At 35.3% G+C, this 19,277-nt stretch overlaps 1 protein-coding gene across 5 annotated transcripts in view; it reads right to left on the reverse strand.

Moving 5' to 3' along the window:
• Positions 1–19,277, reverse strand: part of TAF4B (TATA-box binding protein associated factor 4b) — a 99,145-nt gene that overhangs the window by 34,490 nt on the left and 45,378 nt on the right. For all 5 annotated transcript variants that reach the window (XM_072949076.1, XM_072949079.1, XM_072949077.1 and 2 more), the window contains 3 exons: positions 9,774–9,943; positions 6,050–6,180; positions 1,093–1,218 (listed from right to left, as the gene is read on the reverse strand). In XM_072949076.1, coding sequence (XP_072805177.1) covers positions 1,093–1,218; positions 6,050–6,180; positions 9,774–9,943 — 427 coding nt within the window. The remainder of the gene's footprint in view (positions 1–1,092; positions 1,219–6,049; positions 6,181–9,773; positions 9,944–19,277) is intronic.

A 19,277-nucleotide genomic window follows, 5' to 3' on the forward strand; every position in this document is an offset into this window, starting at 1 on the left:
TGGGGAAATGGACCATGAAGGAAAAGAGTGCTGAGACGGCTGGTGAAATCTGCGGGGGGCAGTCTTACACTGTTCCTGTCCTGACTTGGGGGTGATGCAGGGCAATGTCCTTGTTTTCGCAAATACATGCTAGAATGTTAGACTGAGCAGACATCATGTCTGAAGCTTACTTCCAAAAGGTTTTGAGAAAGGCTACTCAGAGACAACAGTTGCATAATTTTGTGAATACGTAAGAAACCTCTGAATTGAAAGAAAAAAGGAACAAAAGAATGAAAGAATAATGATAACGGAAGTGTACACGTGTGTACAGAAAGGGTGGAGATGGAGCAAATGCAGTAAAATGTTAAAAATGGGGAATCCCAATTGAAGAGAGTTCTTTGCATAGTTCTGGCAACTTTTCTATAAGTATGAAATAACTTTTAAATAAATTAATTTTTTTAAAGTGATTCGTATGTGATTATGAACAAATATTCCAAAAGGGGAAGCCTCCAAGAACACTGGAAATCAAAACTAAAGTGTTTTAACACAAAAAATAAAGCTAGTCTCCAAGCCGTATGACTGCTCACCAAGGGCCAAGGCCTACAAAGAAGTGTGCTGCAACAGAATGCAAACTGGTGGGGCGCGCGTTCACTCCACCTGCCACTGACAGGCCAGGAAAACATGTGAAGAAGGAAGAAAGAAAATCAGTAATTGCCTTACCTGTTCTCTTAGTGTCACTCAAACCTATCTCTGCTCATCCTCTTCTCTAATCCTAATTACTCCTAATTTTACCTTTAACCCTCCTGCCCACTTCCTCTCTCAACTTCAACTGGGCACTTATCAAATCATATTCCTAAAAAGACTTTGAAAATCTCACAAAACGTTTTTACTTGGGGGGTGGTAGATATGATGTTAGGCTCACAGGAGTGAGGAGACAAAAGATTATCTCTCATCAAACTCCACTAACTGAAAGCCACTATACCACATCCTTCTGTGGCTGTGTGAAATTTTATGAGTAATTTCATTACAAAACCAAGACAGTCAACCAATGACAAAGCCAATTCCGACCTCCTTACCAGGCCATGTTCACTTACCAACCACACAGGATCTTACCTTGGCTGCCTTAAGTAACATTTCTCTTTCTTCTAAATCCTTTCTCTGCTTCTCCAGTTGATCTAGCTTTTCAAGAAATTTGAGCTGTGATCTAGTGTCATTAGACAGGATGTAATTTTCACTTGCCTGGGAAAAAAGAAAGTCTTATGATGATTCTAGGCAACACATTCTACATTAGGTCTTGTTAAACCAGCTAAAGATAGTAATACCAACATACACAGGGAGCTAAATCTTCAGGAGGTAGTATTTTTATTTCTGTCAAACAAACAACAACAAAAGAACTTTGACCATCCTTAAAATCTGAGAGGCGATTAAGCGTTTAAGTTTAAAAGAGTTTTCTTAGTAAGCTTCCTTCAGAAGAGAGAAAAAAGGAATTAATTCAAGAAGATCCTAACAATAGGAAGTAGAAAGCAAGAAAGCGTACCATTTACTTATAATCTAAGTCTTTTTAATTAAGTTATTGTCCATTTCATCAGACCTCAATGTGATGATTAAATCTTAGGCCTGTGAAAGATAAAAAAGAAATAACCACCTCACTGAAAAATACGCCGAAGGTGACTTTAGTTATCACCCTTGTTTCTATTGTTGCATTGGTCTAAACTTGACAAATGAGTACAACTTCTATCAAAATACAACAAAAGATAAAATGGTAAACATGAAAATCCTAAATCCTGTTTTAAGGACTCCCTTAAGCTATGGATTTGGCAAAAAATACAGTCAAATAAATTAAGCACACAATGAGAGCCATAACAGAGAAGCATAATTATTTGTCTTAAATGTTTCATAAAATGATGAAATTTACATCATTTCATTTATTCCAATATTCTGGAGTGTAAAACAGTGCTTCAATGTCTAAATATTTTGTAATTTTCTTCATCTTCTACGACTACCTATCTTTCCTCCCTTAATCCCCTTATGTTTGTGGAGGCTCAGGGGTGACCTCCTGTCATCCACTCATCCTAGTAATTCAGACCTGCAAGCTACAGGAGTAGGAAAACTGAATGTTTTTACACATTTAGTCCAACAGTCAGCGCCTGGTTTGGAAATCTCGAGCACAGCACCATTCCCATCTCTGTTTTATCCCATGCTTATGGCTGATTCAATTAACTGGGACTGAGAGATTTCATATGCCCGAGATTCTTTTTAAATTAAATTTTTATTGTTGGTATTTAACTAGATCAAAAGAGTATTACATAGTATAACGAACAAGGATGTATTAATGATACTTACTTTACCTCATGTTTAATACAAAAAGAATTCTCAAATGTTTTTAAAGTTAAATAATACAAGATAGAATACGGAATACGTTACAGCCAACCATAAAGACATAAACATAATAACCAGTGGTTTCTTAAATACTTCATTTTTTATCATTTTTTTGTGTTCAAATACTCTGGAGATAGTTTACTGACAGGATTTAATTTTAAAGGAAAACAAATGCTAAATTAAAAAGGGGCGCAGACTTTCTAAATTTGAACTCAATCTCATTCCCATGCTAAGATTCCTTCTCTCCCCCCCAACTCAGATACAACTGCCTCTTGCTTAATGCACCCTTCCTTCACACTTCCAGCTCCTAAACAAATGAGTGTCTCCCCCTTTTCTACTGAGTCTCTAACCTTATTTAAACAACAGTAACCCCAATCTGATCATGTTCCCTCCTTGTCTACCCAGCTGGTCTAACTGAAGTCTCTATGCACCACAGAGCAGGGTGGCTTAGCAATGAAAATACAAGGACTCAGACCAAATGATATCATCATCAAGTGAACCCCGTCTAAAGAAAGCACAACAGCCCTTCCAACTGGAACACACTGAAGTTTCTCCACAGCCACCGGCATGCAGAAGCCTCGTATTATACCTTCAGCGGGGAAAGCCCGGCAGCGAGATCAAAAGCTTTGTATCACACACGTCACTTTCTACTTCTTTACTTAAACCTCAGTTTCTGGACTATGATTAATCAGCAAATTACATCTAACCAGGTGAAAGATTATCAAAAGTAGAAGGATTTCAAATGGAAAAAGATGGTGGGATTTTGCTTTTAATAAAAGTAGCTCACTATTGTGAAATTCATGGAGTAAAAGTTCCCACACTGTACAGATAAAAAAATTAATCCTATCAGGGATGAATGAAATATAAGGTTAGGGCTAAATCTGTGACACAAATATTCTTACAATCAAAGTCGACAAAACAAGTACAATTTTGAGCTAGATCCAAATATAATTAAATGATGATTATTTCTGTTTAGAGAAGGATGAACATAGAGCTGTCTTTCTGTGTGTGCAAATTCACACCGTGGCAGTAGCTGTATATTAAGGAATGACCGTGGGGAAATGGGGACAGGGAAAAATCAATCAGGATAGGCAGTGTCAAGACATAAGGGGTTAAGGATGTGTTAGCTTTAAGCTAAGTTATTGAGTTTCCAAGTGGGGTAGATACTATCCACTTTGCCTGGGGTGACTAGATCCTAGGAATACACGCTATTGATATACACCAGAAGAACTGCATCTGAAGGCTACACATAATAGTGTTTTGGATGGCACTTGGAAAAATTCTATTCCATACCGAACATACATGCTACGCTTTGTACAGAAACTGCCCACTGGAAAATGACAGTGCACTCGTGTATCTCTGAAACAACAGAGTGATTGAGGCAAGAAAACAGGAGAACCCAGATTTGAAAAATTGTGAGGCTCTTTAATAAGTTACAGTAAAAAAATGATGGAAAAAAAAAAGGCTATTTCCTCCCATATCCCCAAACTGAAGGAAAGCTACTTATTAATTCAAATTAGATTATTGCAAATTTAGGCTGTTAATTTTAGTCCCCAAGGTAACTACTAAGAAAATATCTAAAAAAGAAAAAAGAATGCCCCTCCCCTCAAAATGAGAAAGGAATCAAAACAGTACACAACAAAAAAATAAGCAAAAAAGAAGGCAGTAATAGAGGGTGAGGAACCAAAAAAACCTATGAAGCACACAGAAAAACAGTGAAATAGCAGAAGTAAGTTCTTTCTTCTTTAATTAGTAATTACTTTAAATGTGAATGGATTAAACTCCCCAGTCAAGAGGTAGAGACTGGCAAAATGGATAAGAAGCATAATCCAAGGCTGTCTACAAGAGATTCACTTAAGGTAAAAGCACATTAAACAGGTGAAAGTGAAAGGATGGAAAAAATATTCCACGCAAATAACAAACAAAGGAAAGCAGGGGTGGATGCTATACTAAAAACAGAAAAGATGGACTTTAAGTCAAACACAGTTAAAAGAGATAAGGACATTATATGTTGACAAAAGAGTGAATTCATAAAGAAGATATGACAAGCAGATATACACACCAGACAAGAGTCCCCAGATATATGAGGAAAACACTGACGGAACTAAAAAGAGAAATAGAGAGTTCTACAATAATAGCTGAAGTCTTAAATACCCTACTTTTAATAATGGATAGACTCCCTAGACAGAATTTGAAAAAAAGGAAGTAGAGGACCTAACACCATAAACTAACCAGATCTAACATACATGTACATACATGAACACTCCTCATGACTACAGCAGAATACACATTATTCCCAAATTAACAAGTGTTGTTCACAAGTGCGCATTCTCCAAGACAGACCATGTGTTAGGCCACAAAACAAGCCTCAATAAAATGACTGAATCATACTAAGAATACTCTGACAACAATGGAATGAAGTCAGAAATCAATCATAGAAGGAAAACCAGAAATTTCACAAATATGTGCGAATTAAACAACACATTCTCACTCAATGGATGAAAGAAATCTCAAGGGAAATTAAATTAGAAAATACTTAAGGGATGAATGGAAACAAAAATGCAACGTACCAAAACTTAAAGAATGCACTGAAAGCAGTGCTCAGGAAAATTTATAGCAGTAAATAAATGCCTACATTAAAAAGGTAAGATCTTAAATCAGAAGTCTACCTTAACACTTTCAAGAACTAAAATAAAAAAATGAAAGTGGGAGCTTTACTATTAACCTTACAGAAATAAAAAGGATTATCAGAGAATACTATGAACAACTCTATGCCAACGAGTTAAATAACCTAAGAGAAATGGAAGCACACAAAAAGAAATACTAATACTAGGGTCTTTTTCTGATGATCATATATTTTAAGTCAGTCCAGCAAATTCTCACAAAAATTTATACAAGTGAGGACCTTAGCAACTATAAACAGTAATTTTAAAGTTCTAAATGAAGCAGAAAGAAAACAGAATGATTTACCTGTGGTGTGGTAGCTGATACTTACCTGGATTCCTTTTAATTTATGTCTAGGACATCATGACAATAACCATTCTTGGGAACTCAAAACCTCAGAAGGTTACCCAAAAGCATGTTGTACAAATCTAGCTAGCAACATTTCCTGATTGGGGGGGGGGGAGGTTATCTTTTTGTTTTCAACCTTCACCACCCAATAAATCGGCACTCCATCGAAACCATAACACAAATAAATCTAGTGCCTTCTTTCATCTTGATGATGGCAAGTGATTTGGCTCATACCACTAGGGACAAGACAGACTATTTCTAGATTTAATTTTTTATAAAATTAGCCAATATCAATCAATAATGAGTGTCACCAATATTAGCACTCAATGCAATCATTTAACTTATTACTGAATCCGATACTCCCTTCTAACACATCCTCCTTCCTAACCAAAAGCTTCAGGAGGAAAAGCCTCAGGCAGAACAGATGTATATATATTTCAATCTACACTGACACAGAAGCTTTGGATACCATATTAGACTTTATTATAATTTTATTTGTCATGTAAGCATACCTACATAAAGCAAATTAAGAATGAGACTGATTTTCTACCACTCTGAAACATGAATCAACCATTTCCTTAAAAAATAAACCTGGAATATGAATCCATACCAAAAAACTACCTTTAACACAACAAAGAGGAGACAGAAGAATCTGTACTTTTTTAATGATTTCCTTTACCTTGTAAGTTGTCATTCGATGCTGAGCAATTGTAGTCAGTTTTTCTAGAAGGCCTCGTAATCGCTCCTGTGTTGCATGGGAGATCAAGTTCACAGCATCAGAGTTAAGTTCCGTAATGTCATGCTTTTTACCTGTGGAAGCAGAGAAAATCCATTACGTATTTTAGTAGTGGCTGATAATTGAAATAATTAGCACAGCAGGTATTCTGTTCCCCCTGGAAGTCATACCCATTATGAATAAAGGTTTGGAGATTATGATTTTCCTGGTAAAGTCACAACTTCAAAGATCTTAGACATTACATTAATAAAACCTAGCCTGAAGCCTCAGAAAATATAGACATTGTTTCACTTAGCCTCTAGAATCATTCTCCTTGCAAGGTCATTTATAGGACAAAGTTAATAAGAACACAAATCAAGTCTAGTGTTCAGGGAGGAAAACGGTAACTGCAGAAATTAGTGCCGTATTCTGTTAATTTTAGTAATTAAAAAAACAGAAAATTACATTTTGCCCTGTTTGACACTGTTAAGAATTTATGACATTTATTTCAATGAATTCATATTGTGAGTCTCTGTTAATGCCTTGTCTACACGACACAACTATACTCCCCTTTGCCCATTATCAATCATGCTTATTTTACACTAACTCATGTTCTATAAATTGACCTGGTATTTAATTGACAAGTTGAAATGCGTTCAAAGCATCATCACTTTACCCATCAATGTGAATAACTTCTCTTTCACTATATCCCATTCCAGAAATAAACCAACCTTTTTTTCTTTTGCTAACTAGGAAGAAAGTTTCAGGAGAACAGTCTGGATCACATATCCAAAAGCAGAAGCTCATTTATAAATCAATTTTATCAGTATTTAGATAGTAATTCTCCAGCTCAGTGACACCACCTGTAAAATCAGAGACCTAAATCTAAAGATACAGGAAATTAGGTAATCTAATTTAAATAGCTTTTAATAGTGCTGTTGTGCTTGTTTTTAAGGTATGCATGTACAAATAATTTTTAAAATATTGTTTGGAAAAAAATATTATTTGATTTTGTATTCTATCTGAAACATACTCATATACTTATCAAAGTGTACATGAGTATAGCAAAAATAAGCTTTAATTAAAAGCCAACAAATTTTAAATACATTCTTTGACATTATTCCATAATAAATGTTAAACTTTAGTTCAAAAAGTGGGTAAACTGGACAGAAAAAAAGATAAAAAATGATTCAGTTTCTCCTATACCAAACCTTCAAAATGTAGTTCATTACTTGGTAGCAAAACTGAATTCATCACCAAGTTACGATTCAGGGAGGGGAAAAACACTGCAAGGTCAAAACTGCTTTACTAAAACGTCAGCATAAACAAAAAGTGGGAGCCATCTATAGAAGGAATAGTCCGATTTCAATCCAATGATCAAAGTTATAATTAAACACAGGGTAGGGAGAGAATGACATGTCAGTTCACACTTAAAGAAAATGAGCATTTAAGATACTTACTGTTTGGGGGGAAACTTTGAAAATAATTTCATATGTATTTATAAAACAGAACACTATATAAGAGGGAAATCTGTATTTTTAAAATATTAGAAATAAACGAGGGTTGGGAGTTGCAATTTCAGGGCTCAGTGAACAATTAAATGTTCTAATATCTTCACTAAACTGATAATAAAATATGACAGAGTTACAGAGTTAAAGTCACACTTTGAAGTAAAACACTCTCTTTTAATAAAGTCACCATTTACTGATTAAGGAGATCTAGCTGGTGTTTGCAACCTTACTACATGATTTTCACAGAATGTCTGTGTAATTTAATTTAGGTAATTATAATTAGCAAAAAAGGAAGAATATTGGCACATTTACTGCCCTATCATTATTCAAGTAAGAAAATCTTCCTCCCCAAACTCTTTGGGTTAACTTATAATTCCTGTTATTAAGAAACGGACCTGTTCTGTAAGCATGGAATTTTATTATAAATGAAAAACATTCCTAGAAATATGTAACTCTCCATTCACTCTATGTTTTTGTTTTAATACTTAGATAATTTAGAAGTAAGTTTTGGAATTTTCCATCACATTAAATGACAAGTTTGTGTTTTATTATTAAGAACTGAAAAATACAAATTGTCCCCAGAATTCTCTTTGAAAGCAGAGGTTGGCAAATTAAATTGGGCCTCTTTTTATACTGAAAGTTTGATGGGAAGACAGTTTTTCCCATTTGTTGCATATTGTCAACAGTTGCTTTTATAATATAACAGCAGAGGTGAGAAGTTGTGACACAGACCATATGACCCACAAACTGGCAAATGTTTACTATCTGGCCCTTTACAGGAGAAAAAATTGTCAATCCCTGTACTAAATAATTGAAAATGCTCTTTCAATACTAAAGGTTTGCCTATCACTTCATCAATGTTTAAATCAAGTTAGAAATAAAATTTAGAAGGGGGGCAGGAAATTGATAAAAGTATGTATCTATGTCTACTCTACTAGAATTCTAAATAATTATACGGCTGAAGGAGCTAATAGTAAATTTCCCAAGCCATCACAGAAAGGTGTAGTTCTTAAGCTTGTTCCAAAGTTAAGGAACCGCCTCCTGTACAGTACAAAACGCAATGCAAAGAAGAAAATGAAAAAGAACAAAAGGGAGGGAAGAAGGAGGAGGGAGGGCTGGAGAGAAGTCAAACAGAACACAGGCAAGGAGCAAACAGGCGTGTTACAATGAGCTCTTCTGAATTCCTATCCTTTTCAACTACTTGTAAATTCTAGTTTTTCAAGATAACATATACCCAACTTAGAGATGAAAAAGGGTGATAATTTGTATAACATATCTGTATAACATGTAGGAGCTCAAACACTTCTTTATTGAGTAATTGTGAAGCCGACTTAGAATATGTAACAGTAATGCACTCTGCAGTCCTTAAACATACCAGGGATGTATCAACAATCTGAAACCTACACATCGTCACATTAGGCCCTCAACACAGAATGTAAAGGTTCTTACTCAAGCATTCTAAAAGGCCACGGGTACTGACCCCCCGATTTGACATGGGTGAAGGAAGAGAGCTGGTGTCAGGACACAAGAAACGAGACAAGTCACACGCAACAATCTCTATGCAATCTGCCTCTCTTTTTCAGTCAGTACTGTGAGTTTGGTATTAAACAACAACAAAAAAGCTGGCTCCAGAATAAAACTGGTATGTTCTCTTCCACTTCCTTTCACACACTTCAGTTACCTAACAACTACTCCAGGCCAGAGAGAACTCTGAATTCTAGTTCAGTTCTTTTATGGAAAGGGTGGGTCTGAACTTCAGGGCTGAGATGAGAAGGGGACTTCCTCTCATTGGTTGTTTCCGTATTTCATAAACACAAATTCGTAATCTAAGTGTGCATTTGCACACATACATGCCTAAAGGCCAATCAAAGAAGAACAGGGCAGGGAAAAAAAAGTTTATGACAAGTATATATTCATTTGAAAATATACACATCTATTCTTCCTTAAGATGAATAAAATATTAACTACTATTATCTACACCAGAAACCATAGGTTATATGATTTAAGTTATGTTAATAGTTTTTAAAATAAAACACTTTTTCTGCAACACCCATGAAATCTTTATTACTTCCAGAACCTTTTCTGAGCCTCAGAGTTTCCAGAAAAACCAACCCAGGCTGTCTCTTTTAATATTTTCTTTGGAACAGCAGTCCTATCAGGTCAATAATCATACTTACCGATGTCTAAAATTCTTTTTTGTAGAGCTCCAATGAAAAGGAACGGTTCATCTTTACATGACTGAACGAGTGAGCCAACCAGTTCAGAGTTTGTTGCTAAGATGCAGGCATTTTCTTCACTGAGGCTGACCCCTGCCATGGCAGTCACATCATTGATGTCATCCTCATCTCTAATAGAAAAGACAGATAGTTTTTGGTGGTGGTGGTAAAATGAGAGATTTAAAGAGAGCAAAAAAATTACAGCTCTCACCTTATAACGAAGGGCTATTTTACTCAATTCATCCAAGAAAGAGAAGAACTAAGGAATGGCTATCTTTCCCTGTAAGCCTTTGAAATTAACTGGTGTCTCTACCCACTGGGTACATTCAATATCAGAAAGATGAATCAGAAGCAACTCAGTCTTCTAGTGCCCATCTCTCCCTCTCTCAGTTTATTTAGTAAGATACACCAAGGAGGTCTGGAAGTTATACTAAGTTATCCACAAATCCCCGGCAATGAAAGACAAAGAAATGAAAACAGACTTCTTTGTTTTCATCCAATATGATGAAAAACCCCTCAGATATCCCCAGTGCACTCAATCGTTTCACTGAGAGCAGGAGAAATACCCTGATCCTAAAAGGTCCGTACCCACATAAAGACCCTTGAGAAGAAGCTTACTTGACTAGCTATTGTGAAACAAATGGTTAAAACTAGCTTTGTTTTTCTGCTGCAGACTTTTGGTGTGCTCCATCTGCACCAACTGAATTCTTTAAACCACATCCTTGAGCACATGGTTGCAAAGGGCCTACATTTAAAATAAAAAACTGTATGTGCACACACACAGGTAAAAGACATACATATAAAACACAAAGTATGCTTGAGCTCCTTGCATTGTGCCAGCAAAATTAAACAGTTTTTTATCTAATAGAATTACTACATGGGTACAGTACCAAGATGAGTATATATATATGTTTAAGGAGAGAGACGAGAGAGAGAAAAGAAATACTAAAATTCCCTCACAGCATCCTTAACACCATATGTAATAACAAGCATGTTACTGATCATAACTCACGTACCAATGGATAACATAATTCACACAGACATGATTATACATTTTAAAAAGATATTGTTTCACTTTATTGCATGGGCCAAATGATATATCAAGTGGTCTTATGTCAAAAGATTTAAATTATGAACCTCCCCGTGGTAATGCATTTGTGCAAGGAAAACAGAAATAAATTATAACTGTCAAGCACTTAAGATATGAAGGTCTCTGGTGTTCAACTTTAAAGAGCAGCACATGAGGGGTGAGGGGCAAAGAGCCCACACTCACACATGTGTAAGAGGCTCAAACTAAAGGGAAGAAAGTGAAGTGCTAGACATAGCAGCTCTAAGCTCATTCTAAGTGAAGAGAATGAACAATGGTCTTACAGTCTGAACAGTGTCTGTTTATTTATTTATTCAAAAGAAGAAACTTTTACTTTTAATTGAAGTATAGTTGATTTATAATGTGTTAGTTTCAGGTGTACAGCAATGTGATTCAGTTATACATACACATATACGTGTGTGTATATATATATGTATATACACACACAGTCTTTTTTCGATTCTTTTTCATTATAGGTTACTACAAGACATTAAATATAGTTCCCTGTGCTATACAGTAGGACCTTGCTGTTTATCTGTTTTATGTACAGTAATGTGTGCATGTTAATCCCCAAATCCTACTATTTTTGACAATGTACCAAAGCAATTTAATGGAGGAAGATAGTCTTTCTGATAAATGATCCTGGAAAATCTGGACACTGACAGGCAAAACAATGACCCTCAACGCAACACTTCACCTTATACAATGAAAATTTCAAAGTGAATCAGATTATTAAAAAAAAAGTATATACAAAAATGCAAAATCATAAAACATTTAGGGAAAAAAGAAGGTCTCTGGGATCTAAGGTTGGGAGAAGTGTTCTTAGACTTGACACTAAGAGCTGGATCCACCAAAGGAAAACAACCTCGTCGAAATGGAGAACCTTTGCTCAGTGAAAGATCCTAAGAGGATGAAAAGATACCAAGTGGGAGAAAATGTGAACAGAGCACATATCTGAACAGTCTATTTAAAAAACTAACATTAAAAGACTTAACTTATATAACATCTGCAATGGGGAAAAGAAAAACTTTTTACATTAATATCTCAATTCAACCAAATGAAACATGCAATATAAAGAAACTCTTTGAAAATCGACTCCACCTTATCAAATGTCACAGAGGTATTGCCAGGGGTATGGGATGCTGAGAATAGTTCTAAGAATCAATTTGCCACCTATATAAATATAACAGTATTCCAGAAACACCTAAACACTTAAAACCTAAAGTGTAAGAATGGTAGAAATCATAGACCTAAAGACAGACCAAGATCTGAGTAAAAAAAACCTTTAAAAATAATTTTTACTCAGATCTTTTAAAATAACTAAGTATCAAGAGAATGAAAAGATAAGCCACAGATTGGGAGAAAATATTTGCAAAAGACATATCTGATGAAGGATTGTTATCCAAATATAAAAGAATTCTTAAAATGCAACAGGAAAACAAACCGATTAAAAAATGGGCCAAAGGCCTACTAGATAGCTCATCAAAAAAGATACGTAGACGGCAAGCGAGCTTATGAAAAGATGCTCCACGTCCTATGTCATCAAGGAAATGCAAATTAAAACAAGACACCTCCCCATACTCATAAGAATGGCCCAAATCCAGAACATTGCCAGCGCTAAATGCTGATGATGGTGAGGAGCAAAAGGAACTCTCTCTCACTGCTGACAGGACTGTGGGACGTTATTGCTGTAAGACAGTGCGGCAGTTTGTTACGAAACTGAACACACTCTTAACCACACGATCCAGCAGTTACGCTCTTTGGTATTTACCCAAGGAAGATTTATGTTCACACAAAAACCTGTAAATGGATGTTTACAGCAGCTTAACTCATGACTGCCAAAACCTGGAAACAACCAAGACGTCCTTCAGCAGGTGACTGGATTAAAAAAAAAAAAACGCCAACTACGTATCAATGAAAAGTCACTTAATACCAAAACAGAATCCTAACCAATTAGTTAATACCTTTAGGACTCCAATTTTTCTTCCTCTGAAAAATGTACAACTTAGGTACTTTCTAAGGTCACTCCCAGCCACTTAAAAGAACGAGGCAGCTCTCTTTGGCCTGATACAGAACAACTGTCAAGGTACATTGTGAAATAGGGAAAAACAAAACAAGGTGCAGAACAGACTCACCTTAAAACACACACACACACACACACACACACACACACACACACACACACTTATATGGGCATAACTTGTGTCTGGACACATGAGAAACTCTCCCTTCTCTGGAGGGGGAAACAGGGAAGTAGGGCTAGGAAGCCTTGGTTTATACCATATTATACTCTTTCCTACATTTTGAATGTTGCACTATGTACAAGGATTACCTAATCAAATGATTAGTGATATTAAAAAATACGTAAATTAAACATTCAGAGAAAAGAAAACTGGAGATAGAAAATATGATGAAGTTTAGACATACAACCTCATTCTTTCCATAAAAAAGAAGATCAGAATTGTTTAAGGTACACAGCACATGGCCTTTACACACACACACACACACACATACACAACACTGACTGTTTACAACCTCAGCTGTGTGTCAGGTACACACAGTTTACAGCATCCTGCATCCATAGGCAAGTTTCCACATAGCCCCTGTTGAGATTCCACACAAAGACTGGAGAGACCGGCACGAGGCCTCCTTACTACCAATACCATGCACAGTACGAGAACTGAACAGAGTTCATCAATGAAGAGACTGTCCCACATCTTTTAGAATCTTCTTGCAGCACTTCTCTGAGATAAGCAGGGAGCTAACCGCCCAATAAGGTTTGCTCTTGCCTGCCTTCCCTCCTCCTATTTGGCCCCAAGCTGATCACAGCTCCCTCTAGCACAGCTGCCAGTTGCTATGGTTACAGGGGCAGCAGGAGTGAGGAAGACCCCTACTGAGGGAAGAGGAGAGGTGCCACAATAAACAGCACCCGAACCGTTTAAAACTTGCTCGAAGAAAGGAGGCAGACCAAAGGAAAGCAAAGACAACACGGTGTTGAAGCAGCATTATACATAAGGCTAAGACAGGCCAGAGCAGTAGTAATAAAGGCTTTGATGCTGAGGCGTATTTGTGATTCGGGGCTGGTTTTCGTATTAAAGGATAAGAAAGTGGGAATCTCCAAATCATGTCCTCAAGTCTTTTGGTCTAATGCAGTGTCTTTTGATGAAGGTGCTGTGAAAGATAACCTGTTTTGTTTTGTTTTAAAAGATAAGCAAAAGGAAATTTAATAGTGCCTCAATAGAAAAAGGCTTCCAACTCAAGATTCTATAGTGGCGTAAGAGGTTACTATGCAAAATTGAAGTATGACTACCCAATTATTATTAATGCCTTGCATTCTGGCTTCTGAAACAGAGCTAATTCTTTAGCTTTTAATAAAGTTAACCACTGCTTGTGCCTGCCTTCTAAAATCTCTTCTATCCTTTTAAGATCTATAATAGCATCAGACTAATTCTTGTGAAGTAGAGAAAATCACATTACTTTCCCACTCAAAAACATTTCATGATCCCATGAACTCAACCTGATGGTCAAGGCCTTCCAGGTGATGGCCTTAACTTAGCACTCTTCCCCATCACTACTCACCATCAAATAGCTCCTACTGATTCTGGCCTTTCACAGGCTGTTTCCCCTTTCCTGTTCTAGTTTTCAACTCCTCTTGCTTTATTATCCTTCAGCTGTCAATGCTTTAATCAAATTCCAGACGTCCTTCAAATGCCTACTTTGGAAACATTGGTTTAAATTGTTTTTATATTTTTAAAGCATGTGTCCAATTGCTACAACTTTTGAGCTTCTGAGAGCATATATTGTCTGTTTTGGTAGGTCTTAGTCTGTCTTCTAGTCTAATAATCAACATTTGCCTTAAACTCCAACCAGATTAATTTTATTGATCATATTAATCATCTTCATTACCTATCATTCCTAGCGGAAGAGTACATATATGACACTCAAATAGTTGAGGCATTTCTATGGGCTCAGAATGTGTGCTGTCTACGACAATGCAGTGGGAAGTAGAAGAATGGCAAGTAAAAATGGTGAGTCAAACTGCCTACTGGGGAATTCCAGCTCTGCCACTTGGTATCTACATGAAATAAAGCAAATTAATTGACCTCTCCAGACCTGCATTATCAGTAAAACAGGGACAATAACACCCCTTATATCTTAGACTAAGAATTGAAGGAAGCAATTCATATCATGGAAAAAGCAGTTGCCTTAATACATAAAGAGGTCCTACAAATAACTTAGAGAAAAGATCTATAATCCAATGGAAACTGGACAAGTAAATCTTCAGTTAACAAAAAAATTAAAATGACTCAGAGATGTTTTAACTCTACTCATAAGAAAAATATAAGACATATTTTTTCACCATTTAAACTGGTAAAAAATTTTGAAAGTTTACCAGAACATGTGGAAATATGCTATCTTAAGCTTTGTGCCTTAGATTATAATTTGTTAATCTAAATAAATAATCTGCTTAAAAAGTGTAAACAACAAGTATTTTTATTTTAAGAAGATCAAGGTTTCCCCTTAGATCACTAATATTTAGTAAAATAAATTTGCCTTCAATAGTCTCTTTTTTTTTTTTTTAACCACCCTTGAGCATAACCTTTCTATCTTGCCACAGGCAGTATATAAACTCACACAACACCCTGCTTATTTCTCCTTCTATGCCTTTTTTTAAAAGTTATTTTTCCCCATGGGAAATTCCCTTTCCTCTTTTTACCACAAACACATAGTCTACTGCAGTATTTCTCAAACTTCAGTGATTTTAGGAACCGCTTAGGAGTATATTTAAAATTCAGGTCCCATAATCAAACACACACCCACATAACATACATGATTCTCACTCAGTGAGTCTACAATGGAGACCACAAACCCTAAGTTTCTTAACAAACACACTTAGGTGATCATGATGCAAATATTCTATGGCCCACACTTGGAAAAATATTGAGCTATAAAAATTAACAGTATCAATTCTAGAGTTAAAGAGACCAAGGTTTTAGTCCCTGTTCTGATAATTTTTAAAAGAATGACTGACAAGTTTCTTTCCATCTCTATTCAGCAATCCCCTTATCCATCACATGGAGGTGAAAACTACACCTATTGTGATTTTAAATGAAAACTGTGTAAGAAACTAAAAATGAGTATTATTTATTCTCTGAAAAATAATAAAACTATTACATGTTAATATAAGTCACATTTTAATGAAAACTAACATCAAAATTAAAAAACATAATTAGTCAAAAGAGTGGCATTGTTTTCTACTTTGGCAAATCTCTTTAAAATGTACTGGTCCTCTTTACTTTGAGTGGCTCTTTTACTGATGCGTGGTTTTGTAACATTATGCATTGGTAATCTGGAAAATATTAGTTTACTGAGATATATAGATGTTCCAAATTTAGACTCATACATAATCCAAAATCACATGTTAATATCACTACCAATCTAATCAGACAATCTAAGTATTGGGAAATTAATCTCATGATAGTGGATACAAGTTTTCCAAAATTTTAATTTCTGCTTGAAATGCTCAAACTTTATCACTGGCAAAAAATACTGTCCATTGTTTTCCCTTAAGTGACAGGGTCATTTTTTTCATTTTCATGAAAATGTCTGGCCAATTTTTAGGTCTAAACAACTCTAGTCGCTAGTTGTTCTTTGTTCTTTCAAGTAAGTGATGCTCCATGAAAAAGGTGGTTAGTTCAGCTCTAGTAACTGAAACACAAGCACAAGTACTTGTTTGTGACAACCATGTCACTTTGACATGCAACAAGAGAGCTTTATGCAAACTTCCCACTTTGTCATACAGAATAGTTAAAAAAAAGTGTATACTCAAGGATCAAGACTGAATAAAAATAATAATGTGTACTATATCTCATTAAAAACATTTAAAAACAGCTTTTCTTTCTTTGTATTTACTTCGAGTGTGTTAGGATAAAGAAAAAATGGCTACAAGTAGGATTTCATGCCCCACCTTGATCAATGTTAACGTGCCAGCAGCTTTACCACTGTGGTTTTGAACCATTAACACAAATAATATACTGAAAAGGGGCAACTCATATAGTTATTATTTTTATTATAAAAATTGTTTTGACCTTGCAAATCCCTGAAAGAGTCTCAGTTTCAAAACTATTTTCTGTAGACCACATTTTGAGACCTGCTGGTCTATACCTACAGTCCTAAACCTATAAGAAATATTATGAGGATCATAATATTATGAAAATTATGAAAACATCAGAAATATTATGAGGATTTTAAAAATACAGTTTCCTGCCCAGGTCCAGGCTCCAGAGATTTCATTTTGGATAAGTCTCACAATCAAAAATTTTAACGAGATCTCTGGGTAATCCTGAAATTGTTGATCTGTATTATACTAGCAAATATTTATTTAGAAATTGTTCCAAAAGTATCTACTACCCATTTACTGTTTGTACATTCTCAATTAAATTATTAACCCTGTTAGTAAATTATTATTATAAATTGTATCACAGCATTATCACTATCTCTTGGCTTTGATCCTTCTTGAGAATGCCCATGACATGTAAGTAAGATATGTGGGATCTCTTGCCATGGTAACTTAACCTTTGGTTCATGGTGTATCTACCTCTAAGGTCTTTCCTTCCCAGTTCACTCTGTCTGTGAGCATATACATAATTTTTCCTAAATAACATTTTACTATGACAAAATCTGGCTAAGAACTAAGGAAGACTTCACAATCTTATCGCTAAGCCTTCATTCATGTAATTTCACTGTGAGGAATGTTTAAAAATCTAATTGCTAACAAGACTGTGCACAAGGCAACTCCTCCAAGAAGGTTTTTTTGTTGAATTTTAACCCTAGATTTAGTTAATCTGGGCACAGCTCACAGGGATGCTTCTCCCCTGAACCCTGTCTTTCCAAGTTTTTGTCACCAGAGACTGTTTTCTAAGTCCTTACGTGGAACAGTTAACCATCTATATTGTCATATATCATATAATGAGTCTATATTATTGATACACTTGTACATATAAGGACACTCAATAAATACCTGATGAAACAATTAATTACATTTGAAGCACGGTAGAGCACATTTTTAATCTATATCAGAAAATCTGATTCCTGCAATATGAAAAAACAGGATTTTAAAGTTGGTGGGGTAATGCTATTGGTGCAAATAGCATGTAATCTTTTCCTATATTACGTTCTAAAAGTGTCTTTTAAAGCAAATTTTCAAAAATAACACTCAACACCTGGCTGCTAAAATACCTTCACTAATTAATATATATAAATGCATGCATTATTCATCCATAAATATTATTTCTAAGATATAAGGACTCTTCAAAAAAAAAGACCTTAACCATAAGGCATTATCACCTCTTCAAAAAATTAACAATAATTCCTTATTATCATCAAATAGCCGGTCAGTTTAAATTGGGTTAACTATACAGACATGCAGAGGTACTGTAGTATTTGTAACTGATTCTGAGACATGAAGAATAAAACAGATCTCTGGCACCCCCTGGTGTTTAAACACCATACAGCTTCCCTTATTCATCCCAGACGTACTGACAAGCACAAAAGAAAATTTACTCAAGGGAAAATTTACAAACAAAAAAAACTTTCTGACTGAGCTAATTGTCCTTTTTGTACACAGCATCTCCTGTTTACAAGCAGCCCACCAGAAAGCAGAATGCAATGCAAAAGCCTTCAAAATACCACTATGGACGTTTTGTGTCCAATTTCTTAGTGGAAGTTGTTTTGCTGAGAGGACACTGATAGCACTATCACAACCAGAAGAAAATAATTTTGGTCTGTAATTTTTCACAAAAGAGAAAAGAAATGGGAAAGGCAACCTCAAAAAGCCTATAGTATCTTCTGCCACCTCAAAATGTTCTTTCACACATATAAAAGTAGAAGAATGTTAATAAAAGCATATTAAACTCCTAAAAAAATAGGCAGATATCGTTCTATGTTATTATACCTCATCCAGTTAAACAAGACAAGATCTAATGCCATACACTATTGCCTCCTCTTACTTAACAAATTTAAAAGATGAAATATACAAAAACCTTAAAAAATATAACTTTCTGAAACTGACATTAAGATGACATAGAAAATCTATTTATAAATGAAACTGACTTTCTTATCAAAACCTTCCCCTGAAAGAAAACAAAAGACCTATTTAGTGTCAATGGTAAATTCATTCATATATTTAAGGAAGAAATAAGGTAATTTCTACTCAAAGGTTTAAAACATAGGGGGGAAAAACATTTTACAATTCATTTTTTGAGGCCAGGTTAACCACAGATACCAAAATCTGTCAAAGACAAGAACAGAAAACTATATACCAATATCATTAATAAACATACATACAAAACCCCTAACACAGTATTAAGCAAATCAAA

The sequence above is a fragment of the Vicugna pacos genome, chromosome 24 (assembly GCF_048564905.1).
Source record: "Vicugna pacos chromosome 24, VicPac4, whole genome shotgun sequence".
NCBI classification, from domain to species: Eukaryota; Metazoa; Chordata; class Mammalia; order Artiodactyla; family Camelidae; genus Vicugna; species Vicugna pacos.